At 37.9% G+C, this 23004-nt stretch overlaps 1 protein-coding gene across 1 annotated transcript in view; it reads right to left on the bottom strand.

Moving 5' to 3' along the window:
* Nucleotides 1-23004, bottom strand: part of Sema5c (Semaphorin 5c) — a 545428-nt gene that overhangs the window by 33661 nt on the left and 488763 nt on the right. The window contains exons 6-10 of the mRNA XM_067140839.2: nt 22348-22547; nt 21161-21457; nt 18350-18506; nt 4979-5192; nt 4358-4702 (exon numbers count right to left, since the gene is read on the bottom strand). Coding sequence (XP_066996940.2) covers nt 4358-4702; nt 4979-5192; nt 18350-18506; nt 21161-21457; nt 22348-22547 — 1213 coding nt within the window. The remainder of the gene's footprint in view (nt 1-4357; nt 4703-4978; nt 5193-18349; nt 18507-21160; nt 21458-22347; nt 22548-23004) is intronic.

Raw genomic sequence — 23004 nt, 5'->3', positions numbered from 1 at the left:
GAATAGTGTATATAGTGGAGCCCATTGCATAGGCTACTCGAAGCAACAAGCAGTGCCTAGCAGGCATCAATTTTTGTAAAAGAGACCAAGTCTTTCATAATGCACTGGCAGTGCCTGTGGCTCCAAGGAGCCTATGCAGTGGCCTCCACTAGGTCGGTGGTTGCAGAGTAGGCTTCAGCCTACAAGTGGCCACGGCTGGTCCGTGGTCCGACAACTCTGCATTCCAACCCACCAATTGATTAGAGGAGGGGTGGTCACAACTCTACCGTGGCTCTACGCCTTGGTATTCGGTTCCCTATGGGAATAAATACCTGTATTCGGGAGATGGAGAGGGCTGGTCCCCACTGTCGGCTATCCTGAGAATAGTTGTCCGTGGTTTTCCATTTTCCCGCACTAAGGCAAATGCTGAGACAGTTCCCAGTATAGATCACGCCACCAACCCCCTCACTTTTTCTGAGCACCTCCTTCATCCTTAAAAAGTCTCCTGGCCCAAGAGATGGAGTTACCATCTAGGAGGCCCACCGTTCCCTTCAGGGATGGAATGATAGGTTGTGTTAGATAGACAGTCTCCACTATATACACTATCCATGAGTCTTGGTAGTCTACTAGTTGCCAACTGATTAGCCCGAATTGGCACACTGGGGCAAAACACTGGCAACTAAGAATGAGTTAGCTGGAAAATTCATCATTTCTAATAACGGACCTCTTATATTGGAATTATTAATTTATTCATTCAGGATAAATATTTTTGGTTCCCTATAGGAATCAAAATCTATATCGCATCCTCCTGGATGAACCACTGCATACATTTATCATCTCAGCTAAAGAGTCCCGTCTTCTTTCTTATGTCATCATTAAAAGTAACAATAGTCAACTACACTTCATGACTGAGAAACCTAAAATAGTGGCCATGCTGAAAAGAAGGAGCAAACACAACAGCTGTGATTTTGTAAGCTTTGTTATCTCCGTTGCTGGCTATGAAGGAAGGTAATTACTAACCCTGGCTGATCTGTTGGTAAAAATAATTCCCTACATGCAAGAGGCATATGCTTTCTCATCATATTTACCTTCTTGAGCGACTGCAGATGATTTATGACCAACCATGTAAAATCCTCTCAATATCTTTCACTATTTTCTTTAGCTTTGAGAATATTGACAGCCATTCATTGTGAATCATACACATTCACTTTGATTTCTTTTAGTGGAATTCATTTGTTATGCACTTGACTTCCGCTCTCAGTATTCATGTTCATATGCAAGGCTATGGATGGCAGTTATGAGAAAATAAATTCACAGAGAATTCTCCATAAGAAGTACCGTATTTCACGGCATAATCGTCGCCACCGCGTAATCGTCGCATCCTTTATTTTCAATACAAAAATCGGACTTTAAACCTTTAATTACATAATCGTCGCACGTCCAAATTTTGTTCACTAATCTGGTTAAAAGGTAAATGGAACTGCAACGTAAGTTGCACATGAATGCGCAATTTAAATACGTGTATGGTTTATGGGCAATTTGGCAACACAGTCACGTTTGCGACATGTTGCACAACGTATAAATAAATAATACCGGTATATGTACGACGCATGGCTTACCGGTAGACTATCGGCAGTTTGACAACGTGGTCGCGAGACAGTGTACTATTTATTCACCACCTACATATTATGAGTTCCCATTTGAAATACGTAAGGCTGTAAGTTATTGCTTATCGGCAACGTCGCCAGGAAATACCGGCTAGGTAGGTTGAATGGACCTCGAACCAGCCCTCAGATACAGGTAAAATTCCCTGACCCGGCCGTGAATTGAACCCGAGGCCTCCGTGTAAGAGGCAAGCACGCTACCCCTACACCATGGGGCCGGCTCCTGTGTTATTGCGCACGAAGTAAAATCCAAGACGATAACGCAGATTTCCACGGAATTATTCAGCTGAATTATTTACGATGTCTCAGTTGTCATCGCTAGACTCATATCTTACTACTACATCATAAGTGTCCGGGCATGGGATGAAAACTTTTATCCAAGCAGTCAAGATAATTATTATCCAATGCTATTAAAGTCTTATTTTATAAACTCGTCAGTAATGTAATGTAAAATCATCAATAACTGGGATGAAATATTAACCTAATTACCGTATGTTTAAAAGAAATTGAAAAAAATGAATGTTTGTTACTGACGTCTCGGAATACAGTCAATTATACAGTAGATTTACACCGCGCTAGCTACAGCTCCGGTTTGCGAGCTTTGCGCAAGCGCAGTAGTGCGTCGCAACCAACGAGCTAAACTGATAAATTGTTGCATGCTTCCTTGCTGCCTAACAGTATTGGCTGCTCTGGAATGGACAGATCACAGATGCATTTATTTGTTTCAGATTTACGTGATTACTGTAGACATGTGTGCGTGAGAATTTAAGTTTTTAATTTGTGTTTTGGGTGTTTGCAGAAATAATTTGTTTTAATAGTGAACAATTACGGAAAGTCATTTTTATCGCAAAACATTAACGTGTGAAGCATTTATAAGCGACTATGGGTAAATATAGAAACTATTCTGCGGGCTTCAAGTTAAGCTTAATTGCCTTCGCTGAACAGCACGTGAACAGAGCTGCAGAAAGAAAATTTTCTGTGAGTGAAAAGTTGGTGCGTGACTGGCGGAAAGTAAAAAAACAAGCTAAAAAGCACAAACCCTTCTAGACGCGTGTTTAGAGGTCCTAAAACAGGGAAGTTTCCTATAATTGACGAAGAAGTGTTTAGGTACGTCAGTGAAATACGTAACAATGGCTGCAGTGTATCATATGAAATGTTACAAATTAAGGGACAGGGGGTAGCGCGCAAACACAACATACCGGTAACTCAGTTTAAGGCGACTCGTGGGTGGATGAAGGGGTTCATGCGACGACACTATCTGTCAGTGCGAAGGAGAACAACACTAAGCCAAAAGTTGCCTGCTGATTACACGGACAAGATTGTAAATTTTCACCGATTTGTCATACGTTTGCGCAAGGAAACTTTGTACTTGCTTTCTCAAATCGGTAATGCCGATCGGACTCGAATCTTTTTTGATATGCCTCGCAACAGCACTATTGCGCTAAAAGGATCACGGAGTGTATTAATGAAAACCAGCGGTAGTGAGAAGTTGCGATGCACGGCAATGCTAGCCATTACAGCTGACGGGAGAAAGTTGCCGCCTTACATCATTTTCAAGAGGAAAACGATGCCTAAGAATATACAGTTTCCCCGTGGAATTCATGTACGAGTGCAACCAAAGGGTTGGATGGACGTAGAACTCATGCTGGACTGGGTTAAAACTGTGTGGAATAGAAGACCTGGTGCACTACTAAAACAACCAGCTCTGCTTGTTTTAGATAGTTTCCGAGGTCACCTCATGAACGAAGTGAAGCAAATTCTCACTACAAATAAGACACGACAGATAGTCATTCCTGGTGGCCTAACATCTGCTTTGCAGCCACTAGACGTATGTGATAATAAACCCTTTAAAGACCACTTACGTCGATTTTACGAGTGGATGATGAGCGGCGATCAGCAATTGACGCCCGCCGGAAATATCAGGCGTCCACCCTTGGACTTGTTATGCTCGTGGGTGAAGAAGAGTTGGAATCTCATACCACCTGAACTAGTCTCCAAGAGCTTCAAAAGGATTGGGATTTCGAATGCACTAGACGGTTCCGAAGATGACGCAGTGTGGCAGGGAGACGAAGAATCTGATACTGGTATTAACAGAGGTGAGGACGGCGCATCAGATAGCGAAACCTGTGATAGCGACACCGAAGATTTGGAATAAATTGCGTACCGGTAAGTCCGCATTTCACAACAAAGCGATAATTTTTTGCAAGTGTAATATTTTAACTTTAATACTCAAATTAATGACAAATTAACTTAATACGTTCATTTTTATTTTCAGGTTGGAAAAACGTTCGCCAAATTGTTGCGAAAAATTATGAATTTTGTTTTAGACTATTTTAATTATTTTGATGTATAAACGCGAGTATTACGTGCATCTTAAATTTGTATCAAATACAATTTAGTTATAAATACATTTTTTGAGTAATACAAATACTGGTATTAAATATTCATAGTATAATGGTCGCACCCTACAATTTTTTTTCGAAAATTTTGGTATAAAAAGTGCGACGATTATGCCGTGAAATACGGTATTATGAATATAAAAGATTAAAACCTTGAAATGTCCTGTCTCAAGAGATTGCATGATGGGTGGCAAATCAAATTCTCTATACACTACTATATAGACAAACAAAAGAAGAGAAAATTTTCTAATTTAAACTAAATTTCTACTTTTTATTGAGATCAAACTATAAGCAAGAGCAGAAAAAGGTAACTACCTGGGCATGGCGGGTTGGAAGTGCAATAGATTTCACTTCGATCCTGTCCGACACAAACCCTTCCACCATGAGCTGGAGCAGGGTTTCCACATGTTCTTCGCCTTGTCTTCACTGCCACACCACATGTCTGGGAACAGGCTGACCATGCAGACCATGCTGTCCAGCCTCCATGAACAGTACAATTAGTCACTCGCATGGAAATCCCATTGCAAGGAGCTCCGCCATTCTGCGGTGATGGGTTATTGCACTGTCTCGAGCTACATCGACATTCGTCATCAGCAGACTCAGGTTCGTTCATGTGGGAGCAAGGAAACCAGCTGGACCAGCTACTCCATCCCCCATCAACTACAAAAGATGTAATAAATCATATAATTAGATCAAATAATACAAACATCCAAAAAAAAAATAGATAAAATATTGAAAACATACCCAAACATGTACAATGAAACCTCATTATTGACATAAAGAGCAATTCATTTTTCTTTTGAGTTAGTCTTCCATCTGCAAATATGTTGGTACCGGAACAAACTTTCCTGTGATCACATCCCTGAATGAAGACTGTCCTTCCATGGACAAGTAAATATAAACAAAAAACCAACTATACACAATGTAATAAATTACCTGGATGTGTGAGAACAGGACACTGTGTAGCATTCTGCTGCCAGTAGTTAGCTAGAGTTTTTCCCTCTGGAGCAGGCATACACTGTTCTTTAAGATCATTCCAACCACAGTATGGATCCATTGCATTGAGACATGCCACCATTGTCTTGAACCTGCTGCAATGCTCTGCTGGGATCTGAAGTAGATTTGTCTCAGTGCCAATATACACTGAATTCTGGAAAATACATCAACATACTTAAAGAAACAATTTATTACAGAAATGACATATTCTCTAAAATTAGCACATTTTTCTTGCTTTAAGAATATGAAATGTTTACATAAGAGCATAGATTATTTTAGATTAGCTTCTTTTTCAGTATACATGTACGATTCCCAGCCATAGTTATATGAGCATTAGTGGGTTTGCCATAGTGATGAATAATTTTTAAAAATTAATTTAATACCTTGTGCTATTGTCATTTTTTCAGTTGCTGAATTTAACCAATCAGATTGCTTCACAGGTGAATTCAAATGAGCTTCGCTAAATGAACTTTGCTAAATCCGCGCTTGGCTTAAAACCGGTTTGAGAGCAACAATTGAAGAAGGCTTGCGTTGCAATGTGAGTTTAAGTCCACTGTACGCATGCCACATGGCTGCTTAAGCTCAAGAAGGAATTGTCTCATAGCTCTCCACCATTTCAATACACTTTGTGATTTATTGAAAATCAAAATCAAAGTTACATGTTAAAATATCGGGACATGTTTCGCCTATAATATAACAGGCATCTTCAGCTGTATTGTCCTTAACATTAAAATTGAAATTAAAGTGGTGGACTAGACTTAAGGCTAAACTTAGAATGCTACATGAAGTGGTGTATGACATAAAAAGAACTATTACAAGAACACACTTATTTAGATAAAACGAGCACTTGAGTGAGATTGACATTTGTGTTGTGTCATTAAACATCATATTGGGTAGTGGGTAAAATGATGTTGGTCGTGTATGACACGTGTATATTTGAAAGCACTCAGGTACACTTGTATTTGTATTCCTAAAACTTGTATCTTCCTAGGATAAAAGTGTTGCTGCTGATTAAGGCCTTGATTGTGGCAATTTAAAATCGTCAACTTATGAGTCATGGTAGCTGGCGTTGATTTGTGTGCATCTTGAAGACAGAGCAGCCCTATATGGCTAGAGTAGAAGAGGGGATATGTTGGCTGGATATGTTTTAGTGCAAAAGAATATCCCGTTGTGGTGGGAGAATAGTTCACTTGTTGTCCACACTTTGCTGCTGACAGCCTGAGTTTAGCCTTAAGTCTAGTCCACCAACTTAATTTTAATTTTAATGTTAAGGACAATACAGCTGAAGATGCCTATTATATTATAGGCAAAATATGTCCTGATATTTTAACATGTAACTTCAATTTTGATTTTTAATATATCACAAAGTGTACTGAAAAGGTGGACATCTATGAGACAATTCTTTCATGAGCTTATGCGTAGTTCAATACGGACCCCAATGTGAAGTTTATAACTTGCAACATGGCTGCTTAACTAACTTTTCCATACGTGACCAATCATCTAGCAACTACCAAAGCCAAGAAATCAGCATCAAAAACAGCACCGGTTTCAACAGGTGTCACCGTAGTGTACTTGCTATGGCGTGATCCTCTCAGCTCGGAGGTTCGTGTTCAAGTCCCTCCCCTGGCAAGGCGTTTTCTTCAATTGGTACTCGCAAGCCAGTTTTAAGTCATAAGCAGATTTAGCAACACTGCCTTGCAAAGCCCACTTGAATTTGCCTGCAAAGTGATCTGACCGGCCAACCTCAGCAGCTGACAAAATGACAACAGCGCAAGATATTGAATCATTATTTTCAAATTATTTATCAGTATGACCAACCCTCTAATGCTTATATATGTAGCCCACGTTATTTCCCACCACCCCAGAGGCGTAACGATACGGCCCGCAATGCAGGCAATGCAATGCCCCGCAGACTCCTCGCAAAAAAATTTTTTACAATGTGCTTTACACAGATTCAGTAGATGATTGTCAGGAGTTGGAAACCGAAACAGAAGATATCCGTGAGAGGATTCAGTTGGAAAACAATTATATCGGCAGGACTGACCACAAATATAAAATTAGAAGGAATTTTAGCAGAAGCGATTGGGGTAAATTTTCATTCATTGTGAAGGGTGTGAAGGAGTGGAACAGTTTACCAGGGGTAGTGTTTGATCCTTTTCCAAAATCTGTACAGATATTCAAGAAGAGAATAAACAGCAACAGAGAAAATAAATGAAAGGTTAGAGGGCATTCGACCAGTGCAGGTTAATGTAAATAAAAATGTGTGTAAATAAATTAATTCCATCCCCTGGTCTATGAGTTTGGACAGCCAAAGTAGGGGACTGCCTGTAGGGGTGAAGTACAGTGGGGACTTTGAGGGCCCTGGGACCGCTACGGTAGCTGTGAAGGCCCTTCAGGAACTCTGAAAAGTGGTGGCAAAAGGGGCTCTGGTTAAGACGCAGCAGGTCGTTATGCTACTTAGGTTAAAAAAAAAAGAAAGTAAATAAATGCAATGTAAATTTTAATCTTATACAAATTGTATTGTATCGTTTGAAGTAATTCCACAAACTGTATATGAGTTGACTATGTTTGCAAGTATAGGAGATATTATATGTAGAATTTTGTAAATAATATAAATTTATTAAGGATGAGCTGTGTGTTTAATAGGAAAAAAAATTGTATAATATTGTATTACAGGAAACTTTCCTTCTCTTGTTAATTTAATAATTAGTGCTTGACAATAATGTATCCTAGTGTACCATTTGCCACCGAGGTAGACACCTCATTTGCAAATAAAGAGATTTTGATTTTGATGTTTCGCCTATCAATAGTAGGCATCATCAGTCATTTTTTACCTTAGGAATAGATCAGGTACCTGATTGGGAATGACTTATGAATACTGTTAAAAGCTATGTCTTGTAAAATGGATTGGAGATCGTTAAACAACTATCACAAAATAAAATGGGGTATACTATTACTTAACAATATTGTGTTAATATTTGAGTCTAAAAATATGACAATTATTTGAAGATTACAACATAGGTGGTTGGTTCTTGATATTAAAAGATATTAAAATAAAGATAAAAATCAGAAAGCACATTCCGTTTAATTGTCAAATGGTGTGTTGTTAAAAACTTGAGGAAAGTTGAGCATTGGTAAAGGTCGTTGGTCCTTGAAGTTAATAAGTATTGATTTTCATTTATATGCTTATAAATTTTGAAGAATTTTCATATGCCCTGGTTCTTTTCAAGATGATATTAGTTGGAATGCTGGTGCCCTAGGCTATACTGAAGTTTGTGTAGACATCATTAGGCCATCTTCTTTGATGTAGTATTTGTGGGAAGAGTTTGTGATAGGTGTGGCTCTTTGTTGTTGAACGTGTTGAGGTGAGTATACTAGTCGAAAGGGAACATTGTTGTCAATCGGTGGGTAGCCAAGTGTGTGATGAAATTCCCCTTGACCGCTGAGATGTTAACATATGTTGAGGGCATTAGAGCCACACCTCTGCCTCAGCCTCTGTGAATTTACTAAACATTGCCACAATCCTCTGTCTGCAACAAGTGTTGTGGCCTCATTTAGTTCTATACCTCTTATCTTTAAATCATTAGAAACTGAGTCTAACCATAGTCGTATTGGTACCCCTCTACTTCCCTTAGGGAGTCCATTATTCTCCTACGTAACCTTTCCTCCTCCATTCGCCTCACATGACCCCACCACCAAAGCTGGCTTAAGCGTACAGTTTCACACATCAAGTTCATTCCTTACTTAGTATTTATCTCTTCATTCCGAGTACCCACCTGCCATTGTTCCCACCTGTTTGTACCATCAATCATTCTCACTACTGTCATGTCCATTACTTCTAACTTATGAATAAGATATCCTGAGTCCACCCAGCTTTTGCTCCCGTAAAGCAAAGTTGGTCTGAAAACAGACCGATATAGAGATAGTTTCGTCCAGGAGCTGACTTCCTTCTTACAGAACACTGTTGATCGCAACTGTGAGCTCACTGCATTAGCCTTACTACACCTTGATTCAATCTCGCTTACTATATTACCATCCTGGGAGAACACACATCCTAAATACTTAAAACTAAATACCTGTTCCAGCTTTGTATCACCAATCTGGCATTGAATTCTGCTGAATTTCTTACCTACTGACATCAATTTAGTCTTCAAAAGGCTAATTTTCATACCACAATCATTGCACCAAGTTTCGTCACAATCTGCCATTAAGACCAAATCGACAGCATAGGCCAGACTGCTTACTACATTTCCACCTGCCTGAATCCAGTGGCAAAGCTATTAGTTAATTAATGGGTAGGCAGGAAATCTTACCGTAAAGTTTCTTGTAAAGTAGTTTCAAACATCGAGTTTTCTTGGTTACAGAATGCTCAATCACACGGTCCTTCAGTAGCTGATCACTCATCAATTCCTTCAGAGGCTTTTTCTCTATAGAAATGCTACTAAGACTGCTGAGTCTTGCATTGTTCATTGCATTACGCAGGTATGTTTCTATCCTCTTCGGAGTGCTCATACACCTTTCGGAGAAAGCCGTGGTCACAGGAAATGTTAATATTAAACGAATAACTTTCGACACTTCCACATACACTGGTTCGAGGTCATTGAGGATAAAATAATGTAAAGGTTTTTGAGGCCTATGATATGGTGGAGGTATGTTGATGATGTATTTGTGATCTGGACAGAAGATCCTGAGAAACTTCATCTATTTCTAGACCATCTAAATCAGCAACATCCGTCAATAAAATTCACTATGGAGATGGAGTCGGACGGATGCCTTCCTTTCTTGGATGTTCTAGTAAGAAAGAAACTGGACGGCTCCTTAGGACATACCGTCTATCGTAAGCCTACCCACACAAATCGCTATCTTCATGCAGATTCTCACCAGCATCCAGCACAAAAACAAGGCATCCTCACGACACTCGCCAAGAGGGCAAGACGAATTTGTGAGCCATCACATATCCAGATGGAGATGGACACGCTCGAAGTCACGTTTAAGGGTAATGGTTACAGCGATTTACAGATTCATAGAGCCTACACCCCAGAGAAACGACCAAGCAAATCTCACAGAAGGAAGAAGTGAAGGGAACTGCCTACTTGCCTTACATTCACAACACCACAGATCGAATTGCCAAGGTCCTCCGCAAACACAATATAAAAACCGTGTTTGGCACCGCCATTAAAATTGCTCACAGTCTGAGTAAAACCAAGGACAAATTGTCCCCTCTTTTACATCCTGGGCTATACGAAATTCCCTGTACGTGCAGCAAAGTATACATCGGCCAAACATGCCAGTCCATTGGTACCCGTATCAAAGAACATGAACGTAATATTCTTCTCAACCAACCTGACAAATCGGCAATAGCTGAGCACGCTCTATCATCGGGTCATGATGTCATGTTCCAAGATGCTCGAGCTCTTACCCACACTAGACACTACAGGTCCAGGATTATACGGGAAGCTGTGGAAATATGTAGAAATCCTAACAATTTCAACAGGGACACCGGCTATCAATTAAGTAATACCTGGTTGCCAGCCATAAAGAATTTACGTCCGTAGTTCCCTTCCCTGCCCCTTCACTATTCTTATTTCGTCTCGGTGCTTTCCAAATTCGTACATTCCTCGTCGCCAGATGTTTCATTCCAGGCTTATGTCTATGTCTTACACCTGCCACATGTTACGCAAACACGTTATGTGAACCGCTTAGTCTGATTGTGATGATTCGGTCAGCTTCCGCTTCGAACGCTAGCGTTGTGCCACGTCCTGGGGTCCATCTGGTGGGGAATGAATGTACCATTTCCACTTCTACTTCTATTATAACGTTCCAAATTCAAAAGTGTCATTGTTTAAGAAGCCTTTCTCGTGGACAGTCGAGAATTCTTCTGAGGACGCAGAGCACAGTTTTCTGCGAAACGTTAAGAATTTCACCTTATTTTCTTGACACGGTACAAGCCCAGAAGCCTATACAATATCATGTCTATGATCATCCTTGTCATTTGTGGGGGCATTGCAGTTCACCAGTGATATGTTAAAACATTTAGAATGTACCCTCACATAGCATGGTCTTTCATTCACATGTTCAAACGACAGCACTGATGATACTAGTGAATTTTGGACACAAAATGCAGTACCAAATTTATGGGGTCCAGTTTTTTACCACTCTTAAAAAGTGTATACTTCTCCATATCCTGTATACCATCTATATATCTATATATTTAAAATAAGAGTTTTGTCTGTACATTGCTCAGAATTTGAAAGGAATGGTATTTCTGTATCGGTCATGTCCACAGTAACAAGAAAATGCATTTTTTACTTTTCCATAATTTCTGTCTGTCTATCTGTATGTATGTATGTATGTATGTATGTATGTATATATGTATGTATGTATTGAACCCGACAGGGGCATGATCCAAGGACCTTAGGTTGATATCGATCTCCGTAATTACGCACGCAATGCTATTAAAGGGAAAGAACGCTGAAAATGATTAATAATCATATCATTAATAGAGGTCATACCGAAACTAATTAATATTCATACCATTGAGATAGATAAATTGTGTATTTTAAAATTATTCTACGAGATTTCTTTGTCTGCGACTTATTGCGCAGTATTATCCTTTGTGTAGCGGGGGCCCTGCAGATGAAGCCAAGCCAACTTAGACCCGGGAGGGGTTACGAATGGGGATTCCCTGTGACATCACTCGAGAGAAGACATCCCTCCTCAAGACTCACAGAATGAGGGGAAACTAACTTTTTCGAAACGAAATATAGGAGCCATCTTGGAATCGGACTGGCCAACTGAATTACCTACGAGATAGAAAATTAATAAAACTCGAATTAGGGGCTCATCTCCCGATTTAAAAGGGATAAATGTTACTGGGACATTTATTTAGAGTGTTTAATGTCCTCTTCCGTGATAACTTTCAGCCGAAGAAAGAATACTGTGTTGTTTCTGCGTGGAAAAGTACTGAGGCCATCTGGTTAGTCTCATGACACGTCCTCGACGGAGGGACTTCACCCCGTGTGGTAGGGGAAGCAGAACATATTTTAATTAATTTAAAGAGATTCACCGAAGGATAATTGAGTGGTTATGTCTCAATCGCACCAACTAGATATTGGTCACCGGTCACCCGTACTATTTTACCTCGAGTACGCCGGGAATAGGCGCTACGCAAATTAGTGGAAGGGGTATCGCTCCCTAGTAAAAACTACTGCAGGAAGGGACAAGAGTCAGTCGGGATTTGTGGCTTACAGACGGCGAAGCTATGTGCAGTCGAGCTTCCAGCGATCTTTTGTTTGAGTGAATTTAAATTTAATTTACAAGTGAAATCGCGTACTGTGCGTAAATATTGCAGAGATTGGATAGACGCGATGCTAGTGTCTAAACTTTAAAGATCAGGGACGTGTCGCGAACATTTAATATAATTTGTAATAATATTATTATTATTACTACGGCGCTACTGTGTCGAGTAGTAACAAAGGTACGCGGAATCCGGTGCTGGACCGCGGATTGCGGAGTGAGGGCCAATATCGCGGCTGAACGTTCACACTGAATGTAACTAAACAAATCTTGGAATAAATAGTGACGTATTGTGTGCCTCAGGAATACTGCCAGCGGTTTCGTCAACCTAGAACAATGGACTCCCGGTTGGAAAGAAGAATGGTGCCTCCAGTAACTGCTTTGGTGCCTATGGGTCAGCACTAAACCAGCAATGGACTTCCTGAGCTGACAACGGGTCATCACGTGATGGAGATGAGTATTAATCATATTTAATATGACGTGATCAGATTGGGCGGGGAACAGTTATCATTACCTGACGCTATAATGTTAGAGATTGTAACTTCAGTAATGTAGATGTGCTACCATGATACACGTAGCTTCTATTTACTTTATTTAATTAGTAACACGTCTGAGCAATCAATTGTAAATAAAGGTGTAATACGATAAGTTTGCATGCAGTAGTAGATTGACTTAATCATTTTATTTGGGGGAAACTTGTAATTATTGATGCGTCAGGAAACCAAATTTTAGTAATTCAGAGTAATTCAAGTTAGGCTGTAGTTAGTCCAGCGTTGATAATGCATGGCTGGTAAATAGTGTAATTTTATTTTGTGAGCACCCAGAACTACGAGATATGACTTCGGAACTGACACCACAGGCCTCCACTGACATATATTTAGATAGGAATGGTACAATTTTAATAGGCAGGCTTACCACAATTTAAGTGCCAATTGAGGAATATTTAATTCATAATTGTATTACCGTGTGACGATTTTATCAGAAATCACAATTTAGATATGGATTAATTACATCGTTATTACGAGGAAGTTAATTATGATTACGCAGTATGGTCTAATTTCCAGGTAAGTCGTGTAGGGAGATAGTGTAATGATGAACTCGATAATAATAATAATAATAATAATAATAATAATAATAATAATAATAATAATAATAATAACAATAATAATAATAAATTGTAGTTATGGTAATCATGCAAGTATTGGTATCATAGAAACCAGTGTCGCGTCGCGGGATCATGATATTGTAAACGAATGTGTGTGTTGAATTGAAGTGAAGTATTGAGAGCCGATGTAATTTTGCTTAATGAACAATGAAGCTCAGTTTATTAGTGAACGATCCCCGAGATGGGGTGTTTTGTTAAGAAAGGGCGTTATGCCTGTGAAGGCCGAGGCCATTGACCACCCGCCGTGCAGGGGGTGGGGCAGTTGACCTAGTGAGGAGAAGTGTTTTTTTTTTGTATGCTCGTCCGCTCGTATAAAGGGGAGCCTTGAGTTAAAGAGAACGTGGCCCGGAAGAGTCGCCTAATAATGGAAATATTCAACACGCCAGAATGATGTGGTCGCTAATAAATGACACGGCGATTGTTACCAGTACTTGTTAGTTTACTGTCATTACACACTTGAGTATAATGTAGCTTAGGGTTTTCAGAGTCCCACTTCCATCCCAAGGGGTGTCAGTTCAGTTCCCGACAGCGGCATCGGTACCCCAATGCTCAACCGAAGGCTGGATGTCTCACGTGTTAACTGTATATAATTTGTGTTCTCTAAGTGTTTATGTATCTTGTTGTGATTATAATTGAGTTGCCGATGGTGCTGACCATCGGGGTGGTGAATTGTATACAAGTGAGGGTCGGTTCAAACCCGGGCGTTTGTTCCACATTTTTATGAGTTCCTTCTTGGTACTTCGTTGGGGAATAGTTGTGTGCTTAGTATAGGGATTGCTCAGACTCGTTGCATGCATGTTAATTCTATTGGTCAATGATATCACATAGCCTCAGTGTCTATGATAAGTGTTTTTCCGTTCGAATCTCGTCATAATGGATCGCTCTGCGATAGATAATACTCGGATCCATCACATACGACTAAAAGTCGATAACAAACCAAAACAATTGATAATAATCCATGTAATTCATTTGTATATAAATGCGTCATTACCATCATCATCATTAAGGCCTAATAAACCACTTGTATTAATCTAAACTTTAACCCGAATGTGTTCTCATTGTAATTAGGTATGATCCGTCTCCTACCCTGTATGCCTTTAAGCTTAGTCTAGTTAAGCGCCTATTTGTTTTATTCCAACCCGTTAACGCCCTGTAGATATCATGCCGGAGCCATTATGTGTAGGGACGGGTGCAGTATGTATGTATGTATGTATGTATGTATGTATGTATGTATGTATGTATGTACACGCATCACGAGAAAACGGCTGAAGAGAATTTAATGAAAATCGGAATGTAAAGTCGGGTGATAAACCGCTACAATCTAGGCTATAAATTATTTTAATCGCGCTGAGTGAAATGGTAGTTTAGGGGAAGTCCTGAAATTTAATTCTCAAATATTTATGTTATTAGTGGTCGTGTCTTAATGAAAATCGCTAGACAAAGATGGGAAATAAGTCGCTACAATATAGGCTATACACGCTGAGAAAATGGTTGTTTAGGGGAAGGCCTAAAATTTAATTGTCAAATATTTATTTTATTAGTGCTCGTATCTTCACGAAAATTGGTATGCAAAGTCGGGGAATAGGTCGCTATAATCTAGGCTATCAATAATGCTATTCACACTGAGTGAAATGGCAATTTAGGGGAAGGCCTGAAATGTAATCTATATATAAAATATGTGTTTTGCCTGTACATTGATCAGAATTTGAAATGAATGGTATTTCTGTATCTGTCATGTCTACAGTAACAAGGAAATGCATTTTTTACTTTTCCGTAATTTCTGTCTGTCTGTCTGTCTGTATGTATGTATGAATGATTGTACACGCATCAATAGAAAACGGCTGAAGAGAATTTAATGAAAATCGGTATGTAATGTCAGGTGATGAACCACTACAAGCTCGGCTATAAATGATTTTATTCGCGCTGAGTGAAATGGTAGTTTAGGGGAAGGCCTGAAATGTAATTCTCAAATAATTTATTTATGTTATTAGTGGTCGTATCGATAAATCTATATATATAAAATAAGAGTTTTGTCCGTACATTACTCAGAATTTGAAAAGAATGGTATTTCTGTATCGGTCATGTCCACAGTAACAACGAAATGCATTTTTTACTTTTCTGTCATTTCTGTCTGTCTGTATGTATGCATGTACACGCATCACGATAAAACGGCTGAAGAGATTTTAATGAAAATCGGTATGTAATGTCGGGTGATGAACCACTGCATTCTAGGCTACAAATTATGTTATTCAAGCTGAGTGAAATGGTAGTTTAGGGGAAGGTCTGAAATGTAATTCTCAAATAAGTTATTTATGTTATTAGTGGTCGTATCAATAAATACTACATAACTAACATAACATTAGTTATGTCGTAAGTTAGTAGTAGTTATGTAAGAAGTTATTAAATTTCTGATCACTTATGCTTATACATTGTTACCGTACCTCATATAGTCGGAGATATTCATGAATTTGGATTTTTGTTACTAAGTCCATATCAGCGCTGAATCACGAGAAAATGGGTAAACAGAATTTAGTGAAAATCGGTATGTAAAGTCTGAGAATAAGGAACTACAGTCTACGATATAAATGATTTTGTAAGACACCCTAATATCACAGAGTCGAAAGAAAACTAATGTGAAGGCCTGCAATATAGAAAGCTCATAAACTTTATCAACAGTAACATTACATTGACCATTGTTTCTTGTGATGTGCTTTTTGTCTTCTGTTTCCTCTCATCCCCGATAGATAGAATTACTGCAGCGTACCGAGGTTTTTTAAAATTTGTTTGATGTCGCACCGACACAGGTAGGTCTTATGGCGACGATGGGATAGGAAATGAATAGTGGTGTGAAGGAAGCGGCCTTGGCTTTAAGGTACAGCCTGGTGTGAATGGTGTGAAAATGGGAAACCACAGAACACCATCTTTTCTTTTTTTTTGCTTAACGTTGCACCGACACAGATATGTCTTATGGTGACGATGGGATAGGAAAGGTCTAAGAAGTGGAAGGAAGCGGCCGTGGCTTTAATTAAGGTACAGTCCCAGCATTTGCCTGGTGTGAAAATGGGAAATCACGGAAAACCATAGACAGGGCTGCCGACAGTGGGGCTCGAACCCGCTATCTCCCGAATAACATCTTCACGGTTGCCAGCAGTGGGGTTCGAATCCACTATCTCCCGGATGCAAGCTCACAGCTGCGTGCCCCTAACCACACGGCCAACTCGCCTGGTCGTACCGACTGTAACAGCCTGCCTGTATATTGGTGGGAAGTAGCTGGAGTGTAAGATAATTTTCTTCTTTAGCATGCCATTCCTCTGGTTCATACATTTTCTGATATATCTGGTACGTAACACACTGGTTCATCATAGTATTCGAGCTATACAATCCCTACTCTGAGCCACTGATTGGAATGGGTAGTGTGCATATTTAACGGAATAATGGCAGAGGAGTGTTCACGGCAGTCTGCGACCTGGTTATTCCAGCTCTGGAACTTTGGACTCTTAGATCAGCACCGTAGTACTGTTTGTTGAAAGTGAGAAAGTGTGCGGTTTTTTATTTGATCGAGTATTTTATATGATAACACTGCTTTCAATCGCTACATTCCTACTGACGTTTTTGTAATGGCCTATGTTGAATTCAGTTAGGAAAACAACAAAGTCATTCTTTCTGAGAATCCCGTAGCGAAGCACGGGTACATCAGCTAGTTACCTAATAATCTAGTCTCTTGAACTGCAGCAATTCCCACTCTATACTTCTCCAACTGTTAAATGGGGATTTTGAAAGATCCAGTTTTATACAGATTTCTTACATTCCAAGTTCCTATTCAAAAGCTGATTTCCATTGCAGGGTCGTCATATTTTGAGATCCATTCTTATTCATCTGAGGTCATTATCATCATCATCATCAATAATAATAATAATAATAATAATAATAATAATAATAATAATAATAATAATAATAATAATAATAATAATAATAATAATAACAACAATAATAATAATAATAATAATAATAATAATGATAATAATAATAATAATAATAATAATAATAATAATAATAATAATAATAATAATAATAATAATAATAATAATAATAATAATAATAATAATAATAATAATAATAATAAGTTAACTATAATGGATGTATGTAAGTAGTATTCAAAAGATAGAGAGTGGGGTGGAAGTAAAAGCATTTCAAGAATATGAGAATATTTGTAAAAATATCATAAAACTTTGCAGGTGAGCAAATTGCTACTGGACATGTAACAGCTTAAAAAAGTGGAGGCGTGTACTGACATGTTAAGACCATTAGTTGTTAGAAAGGATATTAAACAAGTAACATTTTCAATGTTATGTGATTTGAATACTTCCTCTTGCCTCTTCCTATAATGTATCTTTAACTCCTATTATCCTTCCCAGATGGATGTTGTACAAGGGCAAATGTGATTTTCCTTTTTCAATATTTGTCTGGTCAAACAAGTTTTCATCAGATAAGTCATTTTCTCCCATTTGCTTCCTTAATTTGTACAATTCTACTCATATTAGCTTTCTCACCTTAGAATTTCATCTTCAACAGTCGATGTGGATACCTAATATTTTATTTCATAAAATATTTATCTCGTAAATATTAGTTTGTACACGTCATAAAGTATTTTGAAAAACTGTCACTGAACACATAGGTATATTTGAAACTCCCCAAAGATATCCAATAATTTAACAAAGAAAGTAATTTCCTTTTTTTTAATCTACTCAAAATAGGAATACTGAATTTTCACAACAGTTATTATATCTGGTTATATTTAATTTATTTGTATTGCAACACAACATTAACATTTCAAATAATTTTTTACTTACTGTTTCTTTCAGGAACTGCAGAGTCTTTATGGGTACAGGTGTATCACCTGCAAAAGGTTTCCATATCTCAACCACACACGTTTCTTCGGTGCGAGGCAACACTGTAATTTTCTTTATTAGTCCTCCAGCTGTAGCCACATATATTACATGCACTGACCTGAAATTTGAAGTATATCCAATTATTTATGAATCTGTGAATGGAGTTCAAGACAAAGTACACAAACACAATCCTTTCAAATAATATCCACCAGGAGCCAGCAACTTGTATGCTTCAGTGATCTACGGAAATGTATAACATTTCTTTCAGTCCATCAAAACAAGAAAACAAACACTTAATAAACAATGAATGACATGTTTCATTCAACAAGAACACCCTCAGGTTCTACCAAATCAGGTTTAACCATATGTATAATGCAGAATATTGTTTGCATTGCATAAACTTGTCAATGATAGTGAATTGGTAATATTATGAATAAGTACAGAAAACCTAATGACAGTTACTAGAGTGGCAACAATGGACTTCTACATTCATATTTTTGAAATGTGATAAATTTCATCATAGACAATGAATCAAACCACCCATACACACACACAATTAGCAGGATGAATACAATGATACACAGACCAATAAGCACAACAAATTTCAGAAATGAAATACAGACAATAAAACAAATCACAAAAGAAAACAACCACATGCCTGACATAGTGGATCGATTATTTAAAAAAACAAAGAATAAACACAAGAAAAAACATCTAAAAACAACAAATATATAGTCCTCAATTTCGTGAACAAGAATATGTATAAGCTAGCCAACATTTTCAAGAAGCAGGGTCCAAAAGTAGCCTCCAGTAGGAAAGCCATGCTATGAACATACATCAGCAAATGAAACCTAAACAACAAAAAATCTTTCCTCCAAATGAGGAATTTATGAACTCAAAAGTCAAGAACTTAACTGCAACACCATACATACAGGCCAAACAAAATTTAATTTGTACATCAGATACAATGAATGCTGTTAGATAACCACCGTTCACCCTTCATAGAGCACATATATGACAGCTCCCACCATTTCATACTCATCAACATAGGTCTAAAAATTGTACATGTCAAAAATAAAAGCAAATCATTAAACATAAAGGAGGCAATAGACACATACATCAGAAAGAAAAAAAAAAGAAACACCTTAACTAACCTCAACTATCACACACATCTGAAAAATTTTCTCTCCTCTTTGTGCAACTAAATTAATTCAAATTTAGTAAAATAACATCTCACGGTAATTTTCATTAGCTCTTAATGGATCCCACTGTAGGTTACTCTAACACAAGTACGTATGTGATGTGAGTTAGGTTATACTCAAATGCACTACATTCTATGAATTTAGGCAGCGGTTTGCCACTCAACTACTCAAATTTGTTTTGCAGACTATCATTTAACACTAAAAATAAAGTCATACAAATACTATTTAATTCATTGATGTACAGTTTTTCAACCACAATCACTATAAATGCATTCATTTTTTACTACGCATTAAGACAAAACACTTAGCACTTCCCCCTCTCATGACTGAGCAAAGTTAGTCCCCTTACCTCTTTACCAACCTCTCTACAGACAAGATTGTATTATCAAGTATGTGACCTAGATTCAGTCCAAACTTTGTTGCTGGAAGTAATGGACGTGAAGCTGGTTTAAGACAAGTACAGAAAACTTTACTAAAGTTATTAAAGTGGCAATAATGGACTTCTATATTCATATAATTTGTATCATTAATAATGTCACCAATTCACGACCACTGACAAGTTTATGCAATGTAAACAGTACTGTAGCCTACATTATATGCATAGTTAAAAGTGACTTGGTAGAATCTGCAGATGTTTGTAAAACAAAACATGTCATTCATTGTTTATTAAATGTGGGGGTTTTTTTTCAGGTATGCTGTAATATTTCAACTGTTGTCATTTATGTTTAAACAGACTGAAAATCTTAAAATTGATATTGCCTGAGTCAACACTGAGAAAAGAATGGCTTCCTTCTTAACAAACTAATAAACTACTGAGATGTTCTCACATTTTCAAATGATCTACCTTTAAATCAACGCAATCCAACATATTTTTAAAGTCAAGTAATGTAAAAGTAGAATGCTTCTAGACAATGAAATTATTATATACAAATAGAAATAAATTACATTGCAAAATGCTGCAAAAATATAAAAGATTACAACCACTTGTCTATTTAGAGTGAAAATTGGCAGAGACTTTTCTCAACAATGGCCTTTATGTTGGGTGAAAAGCCGGCAAGTGCAACTTGTCAGTAAAAGATACCTCTCTTGCAGAATCATAGACCAAACATTTCTTATATTTTGCAACAATTTTCACTCACAGGGTGGATAGATATGACAACTAGGATGCACCCACCCCTCATTATATCAAACATGTACAAGAGAAATATAATTTGAGCCATTGTAGTCTGCTCAAATGGAAGTCAAAATGCAAAACAAACTTCTTCTAGTGCTTGCATGGGAATTCATTGCACGGGGTTTTAATCTTTTCTCAAAGTCTCTTTCCTCTCCTTAAAGCTTACGATCTAAAACAGTTGTTCTCATGTTCTACCAATAGACTGCGATCGACGTGTTCCCAACCTCTGATACACACCATTACGCACATAATTCTACCTATCACAAAAATTTCACACTGAATAGTATACTGTGATTAAACCTGTAATTGAAATGTCACATTTCAGAAAGGAAAATATTTACAGTTCATGACCAGTATATGTTAATAACCTTTACTCACAAGTATTAATGATTCTACCTGTGCAATTTTGTAGACAGTCTATCAATTGTGATATGTGTTAATGTCTCCAATCGACCAGTGTAGAGAGGCTGCATAGTGGCTGGTTGGACTGCACTATCCATTAGCTGATACCGAGATGAATCGAGTAGCTGGTGTGAGTATGGTACAGCTTGACATTCCAATAAATGTTTGTTAGGAGCATGGTGTCGCTCCCAAGCTGATCCTGGTTTGTCCTGATGCTTGAAAGGGCCTGCAAATGCAGCATTGATGGCTGACATGTTGAACATGCAGATAGCTGACCCAGGAATACTGTTACTGTAAATGAACATAGAGAGATTTTTTAAGACAAGAGAAGGAAGATCTAAAGAAAAGGAGGGAGGTAGGAAGAACATATGAGCATACAAGTCTATGAAAAACAGAAAAAAATGTAAGTAAACTGCCCGACCAAACACAGCATGAGAATGTGAATAACATTTCTAGTTGTTTGATGAGCTAAAGTGAAATATGTACATGATGTTTAATATCGTCACTGTATTCGCCCAGGTGGATAGATTTTTCACATTCTCACTCTTAACAAGTCAACAATGAGAAACATGGTTTCTAGCCAATTAGACAAATACGATACACCGAGCAGTGTGGCTTGAGAGAGAGCCGAGCTCTGCATTCGGGAGGTGAGTGGGCTGGCCCCACCGTTGGTTGTCTTGAGAATGGTTTCCTGTGGTTTCCTATTCTCACTTTCATACTTCCTTTCATAGGCCTCAGCTGATCCCTTCTCACACTTCACCAAACCTCAAATCACAATCACATATCTCTTGGCCAGAGAAAAGGTGTGGAATGGGAAAAAAAGAAAAGCAGTAAATATATATGTAGAACATAGTTGTAAAAAACAATAGTTTTACAAATAATTCCAAAAAAAATAAGAATTATTCTTTGCTAAACATGGTAAGTAATGTGAAATGTTATTGGGATCAAGGAAATAACAAAAACTGGAAAAAGTACATTCCAAATGACTGAAATGCAATAAAGCCAGCTCAAGAAGAGAAAAGTTGCAATAAAAGGATGATAAGAATTTTTATGGCTTAGTCCAGCCTTAGTCAACAGGAAACAACTTGAAAATTATTTACCTATTTTAAAAGGAATAGATGTTATTTATCAGAATGACCACCAGATGAACCAATAAAATAAAATAAAAGTATCATCATTACCTTGGAGTTGTAAATGTAGCATAAATCATGCCTTCCTCTTCGATGTAATACATTCCTTGAATCTCATCGAAGTAAAATGGATATTCCCCAGGAATGGAACAATTGAGACGTGCTTTCACGAATGTTGTCCAGTTGTCCTTCAGCATCAACTGCCCTCCAGTATCATTCTTACAAACTCGAGCAATACGAGAATAGACAATCTGCAACATTGAAGCAAAAATTACAATAACGACAGGAATTCCGACATACAGGAACAAGACAAAATAATGTAACATCAGACTGTCCTGTGATCTAGCAAAAGTCAAAAATTCTGGATATCGTCTAGCAAAATATGTGAGTGTGAAATAGCAAGTCTGTGACAACAGCAACATTTATTTCCTAAGTGTGTTTCAAATTCAGATATATATAAGAGAATTTTTCATAATTCTAATTCTGGCATCCTCCAGTATGAATGGACATTAAACAAAAACAGTTTACATTATTTTTTAAATTTGACATCCTGCCCAATTAATTTGAAAATTTATCATGTGTTGACCAAGAAAAAGGCTCAAGTTATTACCTATACTAAGTCAAATTAGGCAACACTGAATGTTATTATTTCTCAATGAAACCAAAAGTTGCTGAACAGTGAGAGTGTGGCGGCAATCGGAAAAGTGA

Source organism: Anabrus simplex, chromosome 2, assembly GCF_040414725.1.
Source record: "Anabrus simplex isolate iqAnaSimp1 chromosome 2, ASM4041472v1, whole genome shotgun sequence".
Classification (NCBI taxonomy): domain Eukaryota; kingdom Metazoa; phylum Arthropoda; class Insecta; order Orthoptera; family Tettigoniidae; genus Anabrus; species Anabrus simplex.
Note: the sequence above shows the minus strand (reverse complement) of the source record. Positions and strands in the feature narration are given on the sequence as shown.